The sequence below is a fragment of the Diadema setosum genome, chromosome 4 (assembly GCF_964275005.1).
Source record: "Diadema setosum chromosome 4, eeDiaSeto1, whole genome shotgun sequence".
Classification (NCBI taxonomy): domain Eukaryota; kingdom Metazoa; phylum Echinodermata; class Echinoidea; order Diadematoida; family Diadematidae; genus Diadema; species Diadema setosum.
The window spans coordinates 1410171-1429253 of NC_092688.1; the positions used below are offsets into that span (position 1 = coordinate 1410171).

Sequence of the window (19083 nt, forward strand, 5' to 3'; positions counted from 1 at the left end):
GCCTCATCAAGGTGGCAGTCCGGAGATGCTCCTAATCTGAGCATCCTATCTGTTAAATGTTGGGTGGTCTTTGACATGAAATCATAGGCCTATTTGTGTGCTTGTTATGGATGTCTGGAGTGAGGCATCCTGGGAACATGTACAAATCAATTTTTTACAATCCGACTTTAATTTAAAAATGTTGGCTTTTTAAGCGTTCTCAATTGCCGTTTTCTGTCAAGATGAAGACGATCGGAGTGGTTATACATTGCGGAACATTAACACCCTTGATTAAAAACATCTCTGTTATGACAAAGACGGTTCCATGACATTCACTCCTATATGGCAATTGCTCCCATAAAACATTTGCATGCTAAATTAGGCTTCATTATACACGTAAACATAAGCCATGAGCAAATGTGTCACCGACATAGACACGTTTATAAAGATATGACTATTGTCTTTTAATGCTCATGTTAATTAGTCTCCCTTAAGAAAAGTGGGATCAAATTGATTTCGCTGTAGGTTCAGAAAAAAAAAAAGAGAGGAAAAGATAGCTATATAGAAGTGCAACGGTTCCGGAAGAGGAACGGTAATGGACAGCTTCAATATTGATATGGTTGTGTATGAATTTGTGTCGTCCTGATGTGATCACATTCATGACAGTAAATTCCTTGACTTCCCGTTGGCTGGTTGGTATCTTAATCATTGCCAAGTCAAAAATCTGTTTATTCACCGCTGGCTAGAAAGGAATCAGATTTCTGAGAACTTTTAGATGAAAATTATCAAAGATTAAGGACATCTAGCCTGTAATAAGCTTATAAAGTTTGAACAATCTGATCTGTATGAGATATTTAAAAAGACGACATTTCTCTCAAACGTGTTTTGTGTTCTTAAACTGATCGCAATAATTGCTCAGATTTTTAGGCAGACCAAGATTTCTCCGTAGATACTGCAAAGATAGAGAAAACATCGGCAATGTAATTACGTATTCGCAGGTTAAACTATTTTCTCTACATTTGTTTCTTGCACTCTGTTAAAAAAACAGTACTTCATTGTCGAAGTAATTGAATCAATAAAATAGTGGTGGATACAAACGTCCCCTTTGAAACATGTCATAAGGTATCTTGTTGTTTGTTTGTATTTTTTTTACTGTTTTGTTCGTTGCTGTAATCTCAAATAGGAAAGTGCATATTACCGCTTACCCATATCCTTTTTTTTTAATAATAAGATTAGATTTCCACAGACATTCGAATGTTCGTATATCTTAATATGCAGTTACTTAAGTGTGACATGTGACATGTGTTTTATATGTGCATACCATTGGATTTTATCGACCTATCGCACAGCTGAAGCTGAAGTGAGTTACGCTTGTCAAAGCCAAGTGTGCTGCCGTTACAGCAGTAGATGGACTTCATACGACATCGTCCTGTGAATCTCGGTAGACATTCCTTAGCTGTCCTACACAGATTTGCCCCTAAATGACCTCAAATCGATTTCAATCAAACTTTGTGAAAATTCTTTGAAAACAACTTATCAATTATTCATTACATCATTCATTTCACGACAACCATACCAATCAACGAACTTCATGCGTGTTTTATCTGTATATGGTTTCTTTATTGTAAAAATACAAATAACAAAATGAAAACATCTTTGGAAAGGTTTAGATGCACCGTGCATGGTTGAGTTGCCAGTAAGGATTAATGCCAACGTACAATAGAGAAAGCATTATCCTTTGAGATTTTGCAAGTTTCGTAAGAACGATTTCTGCAATCAAAAGTACATATTTCAGTTATTGATCATCAAAATTATAAATAGTATTAGTTGAGATAACCATGTTTATTCAGGGAAATGGATCCACCTTCCCGATATTACGAAATACGTGTATAAAAATATAACTTCAATGGCTTGCAATATCTACAGTTAACGAGGGTCCAAGGCATAAGACGGCAAGAAGACGAGAAGGATGTCGAATGAAAGGCTGATGCTAATATTTTGTCATCATGGCAGTATCAGTGTTCTCGACGTTTCGTATAAGGTCGGTTTTTTTTTAATACGATGTCTTTTTGTCAATGTCGACTACAGCACAGAGCAAGAAAAAAAGAAAATCACACACAAACACGTGGGAAAATGGAATTTCACAGCAGCAGCTTTGTCATATTCGTATTCCGTATCTGCTTCCCAGAAGGAAATACCAGTTACAACTGGACTAGTTGAACCAGTTCAAATCAACTGGTCAGCCTGGAAATTGAATTGAACTAACTGGTCCAGTTGAATTCCAACCAGTAAACAAAACCAGTTACCTTCCAACTGGACCGGTATACAAAACCAGTTACCTTTCATCTGGTTTCCAGTCAACTGAAATCAGTTTATCAATTTTGTTTGATTGCCAATTTTTAGTCAATGAATGTATGGCTATTAAAAATGTATGTTCAGTCCGGTGTAAAATTGGCCATGCAATTTATCCAGTTGTTGCAGCTGGATTGAACCACAATGAATAGTATCTGTTTAGGTTAGTGTGCATGCTGGTTTATTCCACTCAATTGTTTCAAATGGAGTCAACTGACTGGTACCCGGTGAGACTTGGACTAGCATTATCTGGTACCTGGAAGACTTCAACTGGTAGCAACTTGTACACAAGATTTGATCAACTGGTATCAACTGGTAGCCATTGCATTTCAGCTGGTATAAACATGTACCAATATGACATCAACATATCAATTGGTTTTAACTAGTACCAGTTGCAACCGGTGAAGAGCAGTTAAATAGTAGAGACCAGTTTAAAAAAATGGGCACAGACCATTTATCAAACGGTTGTTGGGACTGGCTCCTATCAAATACAGTACATATAAAATGTACTCGTACTGATTGTCCACTTGATATACATTAGATACCAGTTAGAGTCAAATGGAACCAGGTGCAGATAACTGGTTCCAGTTGAAATTTCCAACTGGTTGTAGAACGGTCTAACTGGTACCAGTTGCAACCAGTGAAGACCAGTTAAGCCAGGAGAGACCAATTAAAATCGTTACTGGTTTTTACTGGTGTAACTGGTGCAACTGGTGCAACTGGAAACATGGGCACAGACCAGTTATCATCTGGTTGTGGGGACTGGTGCCTATTAAAATCCCATGTACTCGTACCGATTGTCCACATGATATGCATTAGAGACCAGTTGGAGTCAACTGCAACCAGTTGCTGATAACTTCTTCCAGTTGCAATCAACTTGAACCTGTTGAAATTTTCAACTGGTGTAACTGGTTTTTCCTTCTGAGTTGTTACTACGTCAGATTTCTTTAGGCAGCATCGAATCAGACGAACATTTTCCTCTGGTCCGGCAACATAGCAGAGTGACATGAAGAAAAACGTTCCGTATAACCAGCTGCAAACGATCACAATGTCGAGTGCGATGCCGAGTTGCACGAAGATGAGTACATCAGCAGGGAGTACTAAGGCGCCGACAATGAAACTAGAGAGGGCCGCCATGGTATTCGCAGACGCCAGTGTCGACAGTGAATGTCTCGCCCGAGAACTTCTGTCGGGATGGGGTGCAAGCCTGTACGCAACGCCGTAGTGGATTGTAAAATCAGTGGCTAACCCAACTGATAAGACTATGAGACCGGATTCAAAGACATCCAATGGCCAACCCATAAGGACAAAGATCGCGACAGACAGAATGACTGCTCCCCCTATCGACAAAACAGCATATAGCGCTATTAGTGCGTTTCTATTCGTAATCAACAAAACAAATGCAGCGATGGCGAGGGATAGGCCAAGTGAAAGCGGAGCGTCCTTACTCAAGTGGATGAGGAGATCTATGTAGTACGGCTGGGCCAGTGTGATGGTTCCAAACCATCCACCTTGAAGTCCTGCAGGAGCAGTCTTGACCTGTTCTGCGACCCAGGCAGAAGCTACATCATAATATTCCTTGACAGAAGCGAACTCTAGCTGAGACAAGGCCGTACTCTGGAACTGGACAAAGAATGCCACGGTGTTATTGTTCGCGTCAAATCGCAGACCAGGGAGCTCTGGCGGACAACCGAACGGCTGACAACGGAGTGCCGCAACTCTCGGAGCACATGTTTTGAATATCTCTGTAGAATACGGAAATAACGTTTGATTGCAGCAAGGTGAAAGGTCAGATCCGAGAGAGTCCGGGATACAAGGAGCCTCCATCATGCTCTTCATACCCTCGATGAAACAGTCTTCATAGATATGTGTGGGAGTCTGATAGAATCCTTGTTGGCGGAGAGAAGAGCAAAATTCCAGCAGCCACACCTGTGACTGAGGATCATCGAGATTGAACGTGTCATCGAGCTGGATGAACCCTCGCTTTTCAGGGGACCACGGGCTTCCGTTGTCGACGGGAATGACTCCCCATACAACGATTATCTGAAGCGGAGCCAACGTGGCCTTCTCGATGTCGAACTGGGGACGGAACACCTGATCGTACATCTCCAGGGGATGTCTCAGAGTGAAAACCTGGAACTCAGTATTCGATGAGGGCAACTTTAGCTGCGGCCTCCAAAATATAACGAGGAAGGCAGCAGTAGACAAAAGAGTGAAAACAATCAGCCACAGATAACTTAACGTGAAAACCAGCCACGGTAGGTATTCTGTGAAGAGTTTACTAGTAAACTGCGACATCTTCATCCAGCAGTTCTTCGCTGTTTTGAGACACGTCCACGTCGTGATATTTTCAGAAGCAGATGTCCGACGTCTCGTGTATCTGTCGTATATAACGAGAATGGCAGGAGACCATGTCATGGTGAATAGAAAGTTGCACAGAATAACAAGACCTGCGTACACACCATACAAACGAATAGCTGTAATAGATCCTGTGGCGTTCATAAACAGAGCCGAAGCTGTGGTAAGACTGGTGACGAACATTGTCGGAAATGCCTCTTTCATTGTATGCTCCAGAATGAACCGCGAATCTTTATCGGGATATCTCGTTCTTATGCTCACGTATATGTCATAGAATATAAAAGCATCGTCTGCTCCCACACCGAGAACAATAGCAACGGACAGCATGTTTCCAAACGCAAAAAATGTCAGCCGGCAGACAACAAAGTAAAGGAAGTAAGCCAGCAGCAAGGAGAATACTATTTCCAATAGCACCATGAAAGCTATGAAAACACACTGTAAGTAAATCCACAGAATGAAAAACACAGCTATTCCCGCCACTCCCAGTAGGATTGAATCCGTCATCAAAGGTCCAGAAATGACGGTGAACTTGACGATCCTGTTAGTACCGATGGCCTCAATGCGAGTTATACCATTGTCTACTCCACGTCTACCCACCGCGTCCAGGTACAGGGTCTTGGCCTCCGTGCTTTCCGTACTGCCGGCGAGGGAGACAATTTGCAGGGAAGTCTTCAGAGTGAGATCGCCTGTTTCTGTGATTTGAGTGGAGAAGTCACTAGGGGTGAGACCGTAGAAAATGGCGTAGATCGCGTTGTAAGTCGTGCAGTTGGTTGGCACACCCGGACACGTGACTCCTGAACCGCATTCCGCCTGAAGGTTCCCTGATGTGTAGTACGGAGCACACTCCAGAAGGAGATCTCTGGCGTAAGCAACGTCAGCAGCCGTGAGATCGTGACAAGAGCTTCTACCGCTGAGGGCGCTGATGTAGTTTGGGACCGACCAGGTTGGGCAGCAAGACGACAGAGGATCGGCCCTGTTGCACACGTTGTCATAGGTCGAACTATTGCGGACGAACGTGTCGTCTTGCTGGCACATTGAACGAAGAGATTCAACATCGAGAAGTTCTTCGGCATACGAAGATGGGACGTACACAGCCCCGAAACTGCTGCCCTCTGTAGAAGATAATGAGAAAGTTTTGTTTGTTTGTTTGTTTGTTTGTTTCTTGAAGGCAGACTTAATGGGCCTACATGTATCTAAGGATGTGGGTTATTCCATGATATCACACTGCGAAAAGTGCTGATGGCGATTAATATACTGTTACCCTCGTCAGTGTGTCTTCAGTTCAAGGATTGTTCTCACAGTGAACTCTATCATTCTAAGATGTCCCAGCATTGTCAGAGAATTATCCATTCGTGCTCCTGCTTAGTCACAAGTGCAATATACAAAAATAGTTGACTCACCGGCCGAGCTACCGAGGAATACAATCAAGTTCTGTACGTTGTATCATATTTCTTTGGCTTTGGCCTGCTTCATTAATAACTGCCTGCTTTTGATATAGTTATACAGCTGTATTACAATTATTGTGTGTTATTGATTCCTTAACATATATCATTAAAGTAGCCCTATGTATCATATCATAACATAGGCCTGTTGGGTTGTTTTTAGGAATAAGAAGACATTGAAAGATTGAGTAAAAAAACAATTGCCTCTATATACCTCACCAATATCCAAATTCTTACATAAAACAAACCAAACAGACCAAAGCCCCATGTGTCGTTTATGAATGTCAACGTGATTTCGAGGTGATTTTTTTGGTGTTGTTGTTGTTGTTATGGCCTTGAGCTGTTTTGACAAGTCATTTCCAGAATCACATAAACCTGGCAGTTACAACAATAACACAGTAGGCATTTTTGAAGTAATGGATTAGAGCCCATTTCAGTATAATTATGTTCCCATCGAGCGATGATGGTGTCATACTTACCAGGATTTCCACAGAAAGGAATGGGTGGTGTCCCGGCAGTGTACACTGTGGAAGGCATTGCTGCCGAAAGATCGGGGAGTGACTTTGATTGGTGCAAGAGCGGTGGAGCAGTTGCGGGATCGATGGCCGAGTTGATGTCGAGGTCGGAGGTGGGCGTTGGTGAGAATATCTCCCTCTCAGTCAAAATGTTTTCTAGAGGGATGACACGATCGTGAATGGGTGTCCCCCTTGCCTCGATGCCCTGCTCAACAGAAAACGAAGAGATGTACAGGGACACACAGAGGTGAAAGACAAAATAGTTTATACAAGCATACAACTACAGAAACATAACGTCGCTGGGGCGACAAGACCTCGTACCTACAAAATGTCAAATGTTCAAGAGAGCCAAAAAACATGGCAGCCCAAGCACTATACCGAATGGGACAGCCGTTCCTTTGATGTGCCATGGTGGCTTCATTTTTTGGGGTAAGACAACTAGGATTTGGACAGGACATCTCTTAACCAATTATTTGACCATAAATGCAAAAACAAAAAAAGTCATTTTCACCAAAATTGCAGATACAAGGTCTTGTCACTCCAGCGACGATAAGTATGTCAACATGATTGTGTAAGAAAACATTATTGTATGGTTGCATGCGTCTATGAGTTTTCGTTTTCGTTTGAGATCCTAGTGACATGTACAATTTGAATGGTATTGAAGAATGTTTATTATGGATGAATTCTGACAAGAATGGGTGATTTCAAGTTCGGTGCTAGTGCTAGTGCTAGTGCTAGCCCCCAAATAGCAGCCTTAAATCGACCTCCAACACCGACGGTCAGATTAATGATGCGATACCGATCAAAATTATCGATCACCAGCACTGGTGTTGGATCACAGCACCGCGAGCTCCGCTGGAATTGCGCAACGAAAAAAGTGATAGCCCATAGTTAAAGTCAAATATAAAAAGATGTAGCCAAAACTGCTTAGTTTTAGACACGTAAAGAGGAAGACTGATCTAAATGCCACTAATTTCAACCCTTCTTTAAAACACAGTTATCTTTATTTTGCTCCCAGGCTCAAATTTCTATGGCCATGTCTGGAGTGTTCGTGTTCTTTACGTGGGCGACCATGGCGTTAGCATAGACTTTGCACGTAAAACGTGCATCTCTTATGGAAGGGAATACGGGTCTCGCACGGCAACGCTAACACCAGCACCGAACTTGAAATGAAGAAAATGATAATCCCTAGGGGCTAGTGTTAGTCAATATGGAAAAAGCACGTAAATCGCTAACACAGACGGCAGAGCTCGGTTCAGCAGACGACATTCAACACCGAGCCCAGCACCAGCAACCGGAAATACGTCATAATTTTTGAGGTCAACTCCCAACACCGACGTGATTTCAAGTTCGGTTTTATCGCCGGTGCTAGGTGCTGAGATAGCACTAGCACTAGCACTAGCACCGAACTTGAAATCACCCATTGAGTATGAACGACGCTTTGACATACTCACAAACACATACACACCATAAGCAAACGTTATGTATAAGGCAACTCATCTTATATAGAAATATTTTAGACAGTGACTTTAAGATGTTTCTACATTTTTATTTAAATGTTCAAGAAGGGTAGGAATATACAAGGCAGCTTGATGTCAATATGAATTAACATGACTGGGAAATAAAATTTCGATATAAAAGGGTATGGTTTCGATTTTTTTTTCCTTGGGTGCCTGTTGTTTGGTACTTGCTTGTTTGTGTACATATTAAATCCTTATTTACAGAAGCCCAGCTGCAAAATTATGCATCCTTGTTGGGTTTAAGATATTGCGATTATTCTTCGGTGCAGAGTCTACATAGTTATCATCCTACCTCAGATAAAAACAAGAACTCATACCTACCCTCGAGGCATCGTCAAAATTTGGTGGACCGTAGAAGTATACGGTAACGTAGGTCAGCAGTAGAATAAGACCGGCTTGAATGAAGACCATCAGCACAGGAAAGCGGGAAAACAGTTCGGCGTGGCTGTGTGAAAAATATATAGAGAGAGGTAAGTGTACGTCATAGTAGTGTGCTGCTGCGTCATGAAAATCATAGTGAATCCTTTACTCTTGTTAGTGACGTCATGTTAAAGTGGGGATTCAAAGAAATTTATAGTTTGGCACTATGCTGTGTTCTGCTAGATCTTGAAAATAACAAAATGTAAGACTTTTGCTCATTGTACAATGGGGAATGCAACAAGAGGAAAGAGAAAATTCATACAATGTCTACGGCAATGAAAGCACTTCGGATGAATTCGACAAAGATTTTTTTAGTGACGTAATGAAATTGACCAATCTAACAGCAGCAAACGACGTCATATTAATAATATCATATTAAGTGCATTCATTGCTATTAAAGAAGAGGCCAACTACTTGGAATGTAGGCTAAATGTGACATTCTTCCAAAGAAAATGTGGCACAAAACGCTACTACACCAGTGCCCAGCTTAGAAACCATTACTGGAAAGGCATATTCATGTCTTTAGAAGACAAGGACCGTCGCATTTCTCCGTTCGAAAAGCCCGCCTAACAATGGTGTATATGAATTAACAGCAAACCACCCGGCGGCGGATTGCGCGGCCGTGCGACTATAACTGTAGCAAGGCCAAGCGAATGCTGACAATAACTTTGACCAAGTGTTCGGGGCGGGCAAGAGAGACATGAAATTTTACCTTTTTTGAGAGAGATTGTCGTGACTGTTGATGTTTTTGCAGCAGATCATTCAAATGACACGGAAAAACCTTAGATTCACTTTGCATTGGTATGGCATTTATCCCGGCAAAATATCAATACAATGCTCACCTATGGGAAAACAGTTACATATTTGAAGATGTGCATTACCTATTGGACATAGTCTGCTTTTGCTTACTGAGTCCATTCAGTGACGTCACAAATATAAAGTGTGTTTGGCGAGTTTCGGTAGGTTTTCGAAATAGAAAGGAGAATGGCATTCTTCTCTCTTTATGTTACACAAAACTTTGAGGTCGGGAATTTAAACAACTGGGGCTGGTTTCAAGACTATTTGCGACATGGGCGTAAATCCCGGGGGGATGGGGGGGATATATCCCCCCCCCCCCTGAAATGGAGGAAGGGGGGATGGCCTGTACAATCATCCCCTCCCCCCCTGAATTTTGAGGGGAAAAAATGGAGGAAGCAGAAATGTGATTGTATAAATTTTGGCATATTGCATGACGTTTGTACGCCGGCCTTCAGACAGGTAACAGAGCTGAACAGTATTCTATCTTGTAGGAAAATGTATAATTTTCTCAAGCGCTCGCTCGCTTCGCTCGCTCGCGAAGAAAGTAACATCGACATACACTGTAAGGTATGGCTCAGGCGTTGACAACGTCAAATAGTATAGGTCTACATATAAACATGCTATGACGCGAGTAACTGGGGACCATCTGCAAAATATGTACGAACACATACAAACAAACAATAACAACAACTTTATCGCCATAATTGAATCCCCTCCATTTCCTGAATCATTCCTGAGAAACGACAGTGACTGATGACTCAGTCAGGATACATCTATGGGCATACCAAGGGAAGATCAGGGACGTCGAATCTATGGGGGGCAAAGGGGCATTTGCCCCGCCCCAAAGGAAGTGTTTAGACAGACAAATCATTTATCCCCAAGCAATTCCCGAGATGAGGACAAATCTCGAACTTTCTAAATGGAAAATTGTCCAAATATCGCCAGAACTATGCACCAGATTGTTGTATTGCAATCATGAACATGCAAAAGGTCCGCTATACAGGATAAGGGATAAACTTTGTACACTTTTGACATAGACGTATATTCCCTAATTTATCAAAGAGCGTGCAGCAGATCTTTCACTTAACAAAAGCAACCTAATATGTATAGAGGCGTCGATGGGGGAGGGGGATGGTTCTCAAATAAAAGTGGGACAAACAAAAGCGAAAAATATAGCTACAAACGGCAGTTTTTGGAGTGTAAAATTTTAAAATTTTAAAGCTCGCTCGCTCCGCTCGCTCGCATTTAACCGCTATGCCATTCTCCTGATGTTGCTGCCAGTGATTGACAGCAGGTGCACCCGGTGCGCCCCCCTTAATTTCTAAAGCGAAAATATAGCTACAAACGACAGTTTTTAGGACTGGAAAATGTCAAAATTTTCAAGCTCACTCGCTTCGCTCGCTAGCATTTAATCAGTATGCCATTCTCCTGATGTTGCTGCCAGTAATTGCCGGCAGTTGCGCCCGGTGTGCCCCCTTAATTTCCAAAGCGAAAAAATACAGCCACAATCGGCAGTCTTTGGACTGTAAAATGTCAAAATTTTCAAGCTCGCTCGCATTTAACCGCTATGCCATTCTCCTGATGTTGCTGCCAGTAATTGCCGGCAGTTGCACTCGGTGTGCCCCCTAAATTTCCAAAGCGAAAAAGTATAGCTACAAACGGCAGTTTTTAGACTGTAAAATGTTAAAATTTTCAAGCTCGCTCGCTCCGCTCGCTCGCATTTAATCGCTGTGCCATTCTCCTGATGTTGCTGCCAGTGATTGTGAGCAGGTGCGCCCCCCTTAATTTCCAAAGCGAAAAATATAGCTACAAACGGCAGTTTGGGGACTGTAAAATGTCAAATCTTTGAAGCTCGCTCGCTTCGCTCGCTCGCATTTAATTATTATTCCATTCTCCTGGTGTTGCTGCCAGTAATTGCCAGCAGTTTTCGCCCGGTGCGCCCCCTTAATTTCCAAAGCGAAAAATACAGCTACAAACGGCAGTTTTTGGAGTGTAAAATGTTAAAATTTTAAAGCTCGCTCGCTCCGCTCGCTCGCATTTAACCGCTATGCCATTCTCCTGATGTTGCTGCCAGTGATTGACAGCAGGTGCACCCGGTGCGCCCCCCCCCTTAATTTCTAAAGCGAAAATATAGCTACAAACGACAGTTTTTAGGACTGGAAAATGTCAAAATTTTCAAGCTCACTCGCTTCGCTCGCTAGCATTTAATCAGTATGCCATTCTCCTGATGTTGCTGCCAGTAATTGCCGGCAGTTGCGCCCGGTGTGCCCCCTTAATTTCCAAAGCGAAAAAATACAGGACTGTAAAATGTCAAAATTTTGGACTGTAAAATGGACTGTAAAATGTCAAAATGTTCAAGCTCGCTCGCTCCGCTCGCTCGCATTTAACCGCTATGCCATTCTCCTGATGTTGCTGCCAGTAATTGCCGGCAGTTGCACTCGGTGTGCCCCCTAAATTTCCAAAGCGAAAAAGTATAGCTACAAACGGCAGTTTTTAGACTGTAAAATGTCAAAATTTTCAACGCAAAGAGATTTCACCGTAGGAGGGGGAAACTCCCCTACCATACCCTCCTCCCTCGCTTGATTCGTTCCCTCACATAACCGCTCCTCCTAAGATCAAATCCTGTCTACGCCGATGATGGGCCCCATTATTTAGTAGGCCTTCACAGTGATGTCGCACAGCAAGAGCTGAAATACCACGATTTTGTCATTCAATAATATATTGTGAATATTTCATTTTCTTATTGTTTTTTTTTCAAGAAGAGAAAACAAAATTTTCACCACAAGTGAGCACCAGATCGCTGAATTTCAGGTCTGAAAATGCAAAATCTTCCTCGTGTGGGAGAGGGATACCCCCCCCCCCCCCATACACACCCTTCCCCCGTTCGGTCGTTCCGCTCCCTTTCACAGATATTTCCACACAAAAAAAATGTTTTCATACTTTTAAGGTCTGATTTTCCGCCGAAAGTCGTCTGACAAGCAAAAAAAAAAGCAACAAGAACAAAAAGTCTTTATGTTGTTGCTGCCACTTTTCTCCCACTTTATATTTCATGCAAAAGAGTGGGGCATCCGATCCCTGTTAAGTGTGTGTGTGTGGGGGGGGGAGAGGGGGTCACAAAGCTTCTCCCACCCCCCCCCCACCCCCCCCCCCAAAAAAAAAAAACAAGGCTGCGCCGGTCCGGTTATGGGCTTGTAATCGTGGTGATGGTGACCATCCCCCCCCCCCCACTCCTCAGTATGGATTTACGCCGTTGATTTGCGATGTCATGAAATGTTATTAATACTTGATATCTTTAAATGTACAGTTTAAACATAGCATGGCATCTTTTTCACATAAAATCGCAAAAATGAAATGATGTCCCTCGTGTCTATTTTTCAGCTGTAAGGCAACCGTACTTTTGCGTCGGATATATACTTTTTGTTTTCGTTGATGTTGATGTAGTAACCTTGTAACCCGTTCCTTCCGCAATTCTCTAAATACCTTCAATGTCTCCAAACGAGATTCTTTTTGCCCGTCGACAGAGAATGGACAGGTTGGTAATTCACCTGTGCGAAAGCAGTCAAGCGGTGCATGCATCCCCTCCCCATACCACGGTCAACTACATGTGCCCTTGAACAATAGAAATATTGATCTGGTGCGATGTATGAATAGAGCGTGCGCTGATGGGCTCACAGACTCTTGTTCTACACAAATCAGGCTCCAGAATGCGATGACTGGGGTCAGTGAATAGTAATCCACAGAACTCTACAGTTCTGTGCTGTGATCAGCTTTAGTCGCTAATGTACATGTTCATACGAGTTTTGTAGCAGAGCAAGGGAAAAATAAATCAGAACAAAGGTAGAGAATACTGTGATATACGAATTCTTTCAACAGAAAGAGAACAAGTGCTGACAGAATAGACTCTAACCTTTTTATCAAACCCATTTTTTTTCTTTGGGGGGGGGGGGGGGGCTTTATAACACAAAGAAACGTTAATTTAGGCCACAAAAGCAGGCACTCTTGTCGTCATCTTGGGAACCTGGTATACCAGGTTCCCGTAAGAAACGGGTTAATATTGCCTTGACAAATTTCAGCATGTGACTATTAGCCTAATGTCAAACATCCACTGTTTCACAAACTTAGTCACACGTTAAAAAAATTTTTAAAAAAAGGTTTCGCCCACTATGCAAATTCTGTTAGTTGCATAGTTTCCCATTGTGTGTGTGATGACAGTAACCGTTCACCTGGAGAGGAGACTAGTCGGTTTCACACCCAAATTGCTCAGCATATACGGAGGGAAAAAGTTTTCGACCGTTTGCGCAATTGACATAATTTACAACAAAGATTTTAGTACAGCACATGTATTTTGTATAGTGTTATTGGTTTCATTTCTCAACGATACATACCACGCTCCGATAGCGGTCACTCACTGAAACGCAAATCAGTGTTAAAAACTGCAGAGGGAGAATGTTATTGTTTCTGTTGTTGTTGTGAATTGTTTTTGGAATAAGTTATTCCGTTCAGTCTGAATATGTACGCCATGGGACTAGGCCAATTACCCCCTTGGCAATAACCCCGGACCCTTCCCTTGACCCAAACCCTAATCCTTATTCCTGAACCTAATCCTAACCCTGAGTCAAACTCTAACCTGGAATATTGTTGTTGTTTTGTGTTTAGTGGCGTTCCTCATTCTCTTTAGAATATTTACACTAAAAACATCTCTATAAATTTCATTTCCTTCTATTTCTTTTTTTTTTCCACACAAAAATGTAAATATTGTCATAGGGGTCATTGGTCAGCTGTCGGTACGTCTATTTGTCTGCTTAAAAAGTGTATCAAAACCTAAGAAAACGTTTAACTGTTTCTGGGACATCACAATATTCACACATACCCGACACATGTTTTTTGAAGAGGAATGTTTATGAACTGTTTTGGAAGGCTGTGTTGTCTCTCTTTGATACACACTTTTTTAATCGTGTGAATACACACGGAGGTTTTCACATCCAGAATGTCATGTTTGGAGGTTTTACACCAATTCCACTTGTGGATATGGAAGGTCGAATAAATTTTGAGTCTTTTTTCAGAAAGGTTCTTTTGAAGCTGTGTTTTTACGTAATTCAATTGCCAACAATTTATTCTTGAGCCCATCTTTCATAGGATGATTTAGGGTATTATCAATACGTGCTTTCAGTCTTACCGAGAGCATATCTCAGCAAAACTGGAATCAAGGGGGAAAACTAGCCTTATATAAAAAGATTTTTTTCTTTTCTTCGGATTTCTCACATAATTTCTTTTCATATTTTGAGCTTTAGGTTTTTTTTTCTGGCATGTCCATAAAATCTCTCTTTCAGATCAGGTAATTGATGTTAAGCATGGCCAAATATTAAGTAACTTGCTAACCCTACAATTACGAGAAGTCCGGTAGAATATCCGGTCAATATTGATTTTGATTTTAGCAAATTTTGTAGATTTTTATGTGGTTTTTTTAATTATTGCTGCCCGAGTACTGCAAGGTTGAATTTTTTCATGAACTGGAAATGATAAGACATAACAATCAAGACATATTTTTTAAAGTTTAGAAGACGATCTCACTCTACGGATTGTAACAGGAATGTCATTTGGGATGGTACTCACAGTTTGCCAGGATTATAACAGAACGACCGGGGCGACGACTTAGGCCGGTGGACCTCGGAGACTGATGTGTCCTTTGGCTCCATTTCTGTCAAAGTTCTGCCTCAGACTGCGATCGAATGAACAAAATTGCTCCAGGTGAACAGGTGTTTGGAGACTAATTGGCAGATGACCTCATCGGTGTTCTCCGCGTCACTCTCTTTCACACCATAAAACTTCAAACAATTGCGTCGCGAGTATTGTTCGGCTTCGTTCATGGCGAGTGTCAAGATTGTTTTAATGGACGATGCCTGGGCATCGACAATGCCGATTAGCTTCTTTTGTTATAGCTCACCTGCCTTGGGCATTCCCAGACGTCTCAATCTCCAATGATTTCCCATCTATGCGTTCTAATCGTTCAATGGTCTCATTGGCTTTCTCAAGCTTACGTAGTCGCTGAATGAACTTCGTAATATGTTTTTCAATAGCCCTTTCAACGGCCCTCTCGATGGCATCTAAATTTAGAAAACTCCGCTTTTGAGGTAATCCTCAACCGTCTGAAGGGCTGTCGCTTCTGCAGTCGCTTTCGCTTTGGCCGACATTTTGGAAATAAGTCACCTGATCATTTCACGACTACGGCAGAGGCACTAAAAGTATTGCAAATGCATCAAAATTGGCAAAAATGCAGATAACAGGGTTCTTGAGAGCTCAAAACGGTGTCACGCACACTGGGCTATATATCATGCAGGCAATAATTATAGTATGCTGGTTTATTAAGTCATGCTTACCTGTCGCAGATCACATGCCTAAACATTAACTATTGAAAGTCATGACATCTGTTCAGTTTCTGTTAAAGAGAGCAGGCAACTCGTAGGATTAGCGTACACCGACACATTCCATTATAGATTTATCAGTTTAGAACATCGTAGTCACATGGATGAGTATAATATCAACATCAATGTTACCTCATTTTGTCAGTGCTGACGTGAGTTTTCGTGTCCTCACTTGGTTACGCATGGGACTACATACAGTCAGATGTTGCGGAGATACCTTCTTCTTCTTCTTCTTCTTCTTCTTCTTCCAAGTTAGTGCATCCCTCTTGCAAAATATTGTCGCACTTGAGTACAAATTAAGGTAGTGCCGTCACGGAAACACGCATGTGGAGGTGCAGAAATTAACATGAAACTTAACTAACTTTACACGGTCAATTTTGCTTCTTCTGGATACAAGACGGTTCCAGCGAGAAATGCTTTCCTCCTCTACTTTCCACTATTTCAGGTGGGTATGGTTTCGTCTCTCCTCTCTGCAAGCTGATTTTTAGTAACGAAAGAGTGTCGTTCCATTCATATCACTCCCTGGAGTGATGGCGTTTTTCAACCGACAAATCTAAATATTCGTTTCACCATACTGTTTATGGAATACTTTAGAACAGGCTAAGCAAATTTAATATACAGTTTGATAATATTTTCAAAAGGCAGCACAAGAAAATGTTGACTAGTAAGTATTGAATTTTTGAAAAAAAAATTGGTATATTGGTATTTCTTCTATTTGTACTATGGTGTTTAATTTTTTGTTTTTTTTTATGATTAACTTGATACATTTTATTCTTAAGTACCTTTTAAGTGTGATTATAACGCGGGGTATATGCAACACAACAAGCCTATTCTTGCTTTCTATGCGCATACCATTTTCCAATCAACCAAACACACAATTGATAATAATGAGTTTCGATCTGTTCTTTATGTACCTGTGATATCTGTTTTCCCCATGTGTTTTTCATTCTTTTGTCTTTATCATAGTCTCGCCTTGTTTTGTTGACGTTTCATGGTTGTTTTAAACTCACTTTTTGTACAATTTGCTCATATTCATATATATTTTTTTATATTCATATACTTAATCGGAAAAAAAAAAGATTGACTTGAATTGAACATTCACACAGCGGCTGGTTGTCCTTCGTCGGGTGATCTTAGGGGACGATAATACACAACAATTTCGGCAAAGTTAATTCTCTGGTTGTTATCAACAAAGTGAATGTGGGTCGATCTAACCTCTGACAGTGAGAGATTCTCAGGAAACAATATGATAAAATTCGGTTACGCACAACGTTACTGTGGTAACAATCAAAACCGGGGCGGATCAAAATCAGCTCCAGTACCCTTTGTGGTTAGTCCACTTCCTGGACTGTATTCGTAGTGTGCCCGCGTGTGTACGGACGTACGTTGATGGTGTCTGTATGTACACTGTATTACACAATTCACCTGGACTGTAGTCGTAGTGTGCCCGCGTGTGTACGGACGTACGTTGATGGTGTCTGTATGTACACTGTATTACACAATTCACCCCTCCTGAATACAGATTTTTTTCGGGAGTACCAATTGGTGGAGTGTCGCAATCAGCGGTTGGGCGCATTGGGTGGGTGCCGAGTGTGTGGGGACTGCGGATGATAAAAATCGTCCAGTATCTGGACTACTTTGTGGTGGGCTAGTGGTTTCGTGACAGCTACACAGAAATATAATAATCACTATCCTTACGTTTCATAATGATCAAAAGGCGTTTCTCAGTTTTCTACCTGTTCTAAAAAGAGATAAATAAGTTCTTCAACCTCTACCTAACTGGCCAAGTTTAACTTCAGTACATTCAGTTACGAGCGAGTGGTTTTGCATCAATTAGAAAATTTGATTAAAATTAAAACTTCAGAACAAGTGTTCTTTTTTTCCTGTACTCAAAGTAGAACAATGTAGAATAACTGTTTAATTCTCTGTGTCAACCTCAATACATAAGACATAAAGGAAGTGAGAATACTCATGGCTCTTTTTTTCACTTCAACCATACTAGATTTTTCTAAACCTCAGGAATGTCATTTGTGAATGATTAAGGTTAAAAAAAATTAAATTTATTCTGTAAATGAAATTATAATTTTTGTTGGATTTAATGATACGAAATACTGATTTAGTCATGTAGGTATATATATGTAGGTCAGAGATTCACCGGTTTATTGTAGCCTTATATTATACACAATCGACTCGTACAACCATAGGTCCGTTTGAAGAAGACTTGTGAGAGAGAGTTTTCGCTCATATGTTTAAACACTTATGAGAGACTTCATGAAATAGATTTGAAAGTCTCATCAAGCTACATATTTTGAGCGACTTGGTCCATTTCGAGATTTATTTAAAGACTTTTATGTGATGACTTCATGAAACAGACCACATAAGTATGACTATGCTTTTATGTGGTTGATACATTTTGAAATTACAATATGGCAGAAAAATAGTTGTAATAATTATAATTATTATATCAAACTTTTTCCAGCACACCAATGGTGTTTATGTAAACCGCAATATGCCGCAATCCAATGGCGTCAGTGTCGCCGGTGGTAAAACGTTCGTATACCTGTTTTCTTGCACTGACACTAACCCTAACCCTAACCGTAACCCTATCCCATTCTCCAATCAGTAAATATATTTGAAAGTTGAAAGTTTATCCACTCAATCACCCCATTTGGGGTAAGTGAGTTCAAATGCAACATATATTATACAAAATATGACAACATACGTACAGAAACGTTACAGGCACCGCCTGCGAGCACTAAAACACGAACTTATAGATACACAGAACACAAAATGTTCTAATACCATGAGTCTACCAACTAAATCATCTTTAATGATAATGTTTACACACACAAAATAAAAGTCATTAGACTGTATATGAAACTATTTTGATATAGACTCTGAATGATTTATCACTAGTCTTATCACAATTTATCGAAATATTGAACTTTTTTTTTACAGAATTTCGCCATCTTCACCAATGTCTCCTTAGTAGTGTCATTAAAAGTGAATCCATTTTAAATACGTAGGGGTGTTTCCTTAAATTTGATTTTTCTTTAGCGCTTGTTTACGAAAATTATTCAAAAACGGACATTGAAATAAAATCATTGAATTTATCACCAATCTGGCCAAGAGAGGACTCTTCACAAATTCATTCACTTCTTGGGATGTTTGAGTACGGCCGTCCCTTACATATCCAGATGAAGGCCTATATAGGGCCGAAAGGTCGAACTAAATAAAGGAAACAGAGAGAAGACGCTCTGTCTGGATCGGTGGAATC

The 19083-nt window shown here is 41.1% G+C and overlaps 1 protein-coding gene across 1 annotated transcript; it reads right to left on the reverse strand.

Moving 5' to 3' along the window:
• Nucleotides 1-2982: 2982 nt before the first annotated feature.
• Nucleotides 2983-15080, reverse strand: LOC140227210 (protein dispatched homolog 1-like). The gene is made up of 4 exons (XM_072307638.1): nucleotides 14998-15080; nucleotides 8488-8611; nucleotides 6611-6851; nucleotides 2983-5801 (listed from the first exon to the last, which is right to left on the reverse strand). The coding sequence occupies exons 1-4, from the start codon at nucleotides 15078-15080 to the stop codon at nucleotides 2983-2985; spliced, it is 3267 nt and encodes a 1088-aa protein (XP_072163739.1).
• Between the last annotated feature and the right edge of the window lie 4003 nt (nucleotides 15081-19083).

What these genes read in the sequence shown, in the direction of transcription:
- LOC140227210 (XM_072307638.1), bottom strand. Translation starts at nt 15,080, where the DNA reads ATGGAGCCAAAGGACACATCAGTCTCCGAGGTCCACCGGCCTAAGTCG. An exon ending in ATTTTGACGATGCCTCGAGG is followed by an intron (nt 6,852 to 8,487) that starts GTAGGTATGAGT and finishes TCTGTTGAGCAG; the next exon opens with GGCATCGAGGCAAGGGGGAC. An exon ending in TCCTTTCTGTGGAAATCCTG is followed by an intron (nt 5,802 to 6,610) that starts GTAAGTATGACA and finishes TATCTTCTACAG; the next exon opens with AGGGCAGCAGTTTCGGGGCT.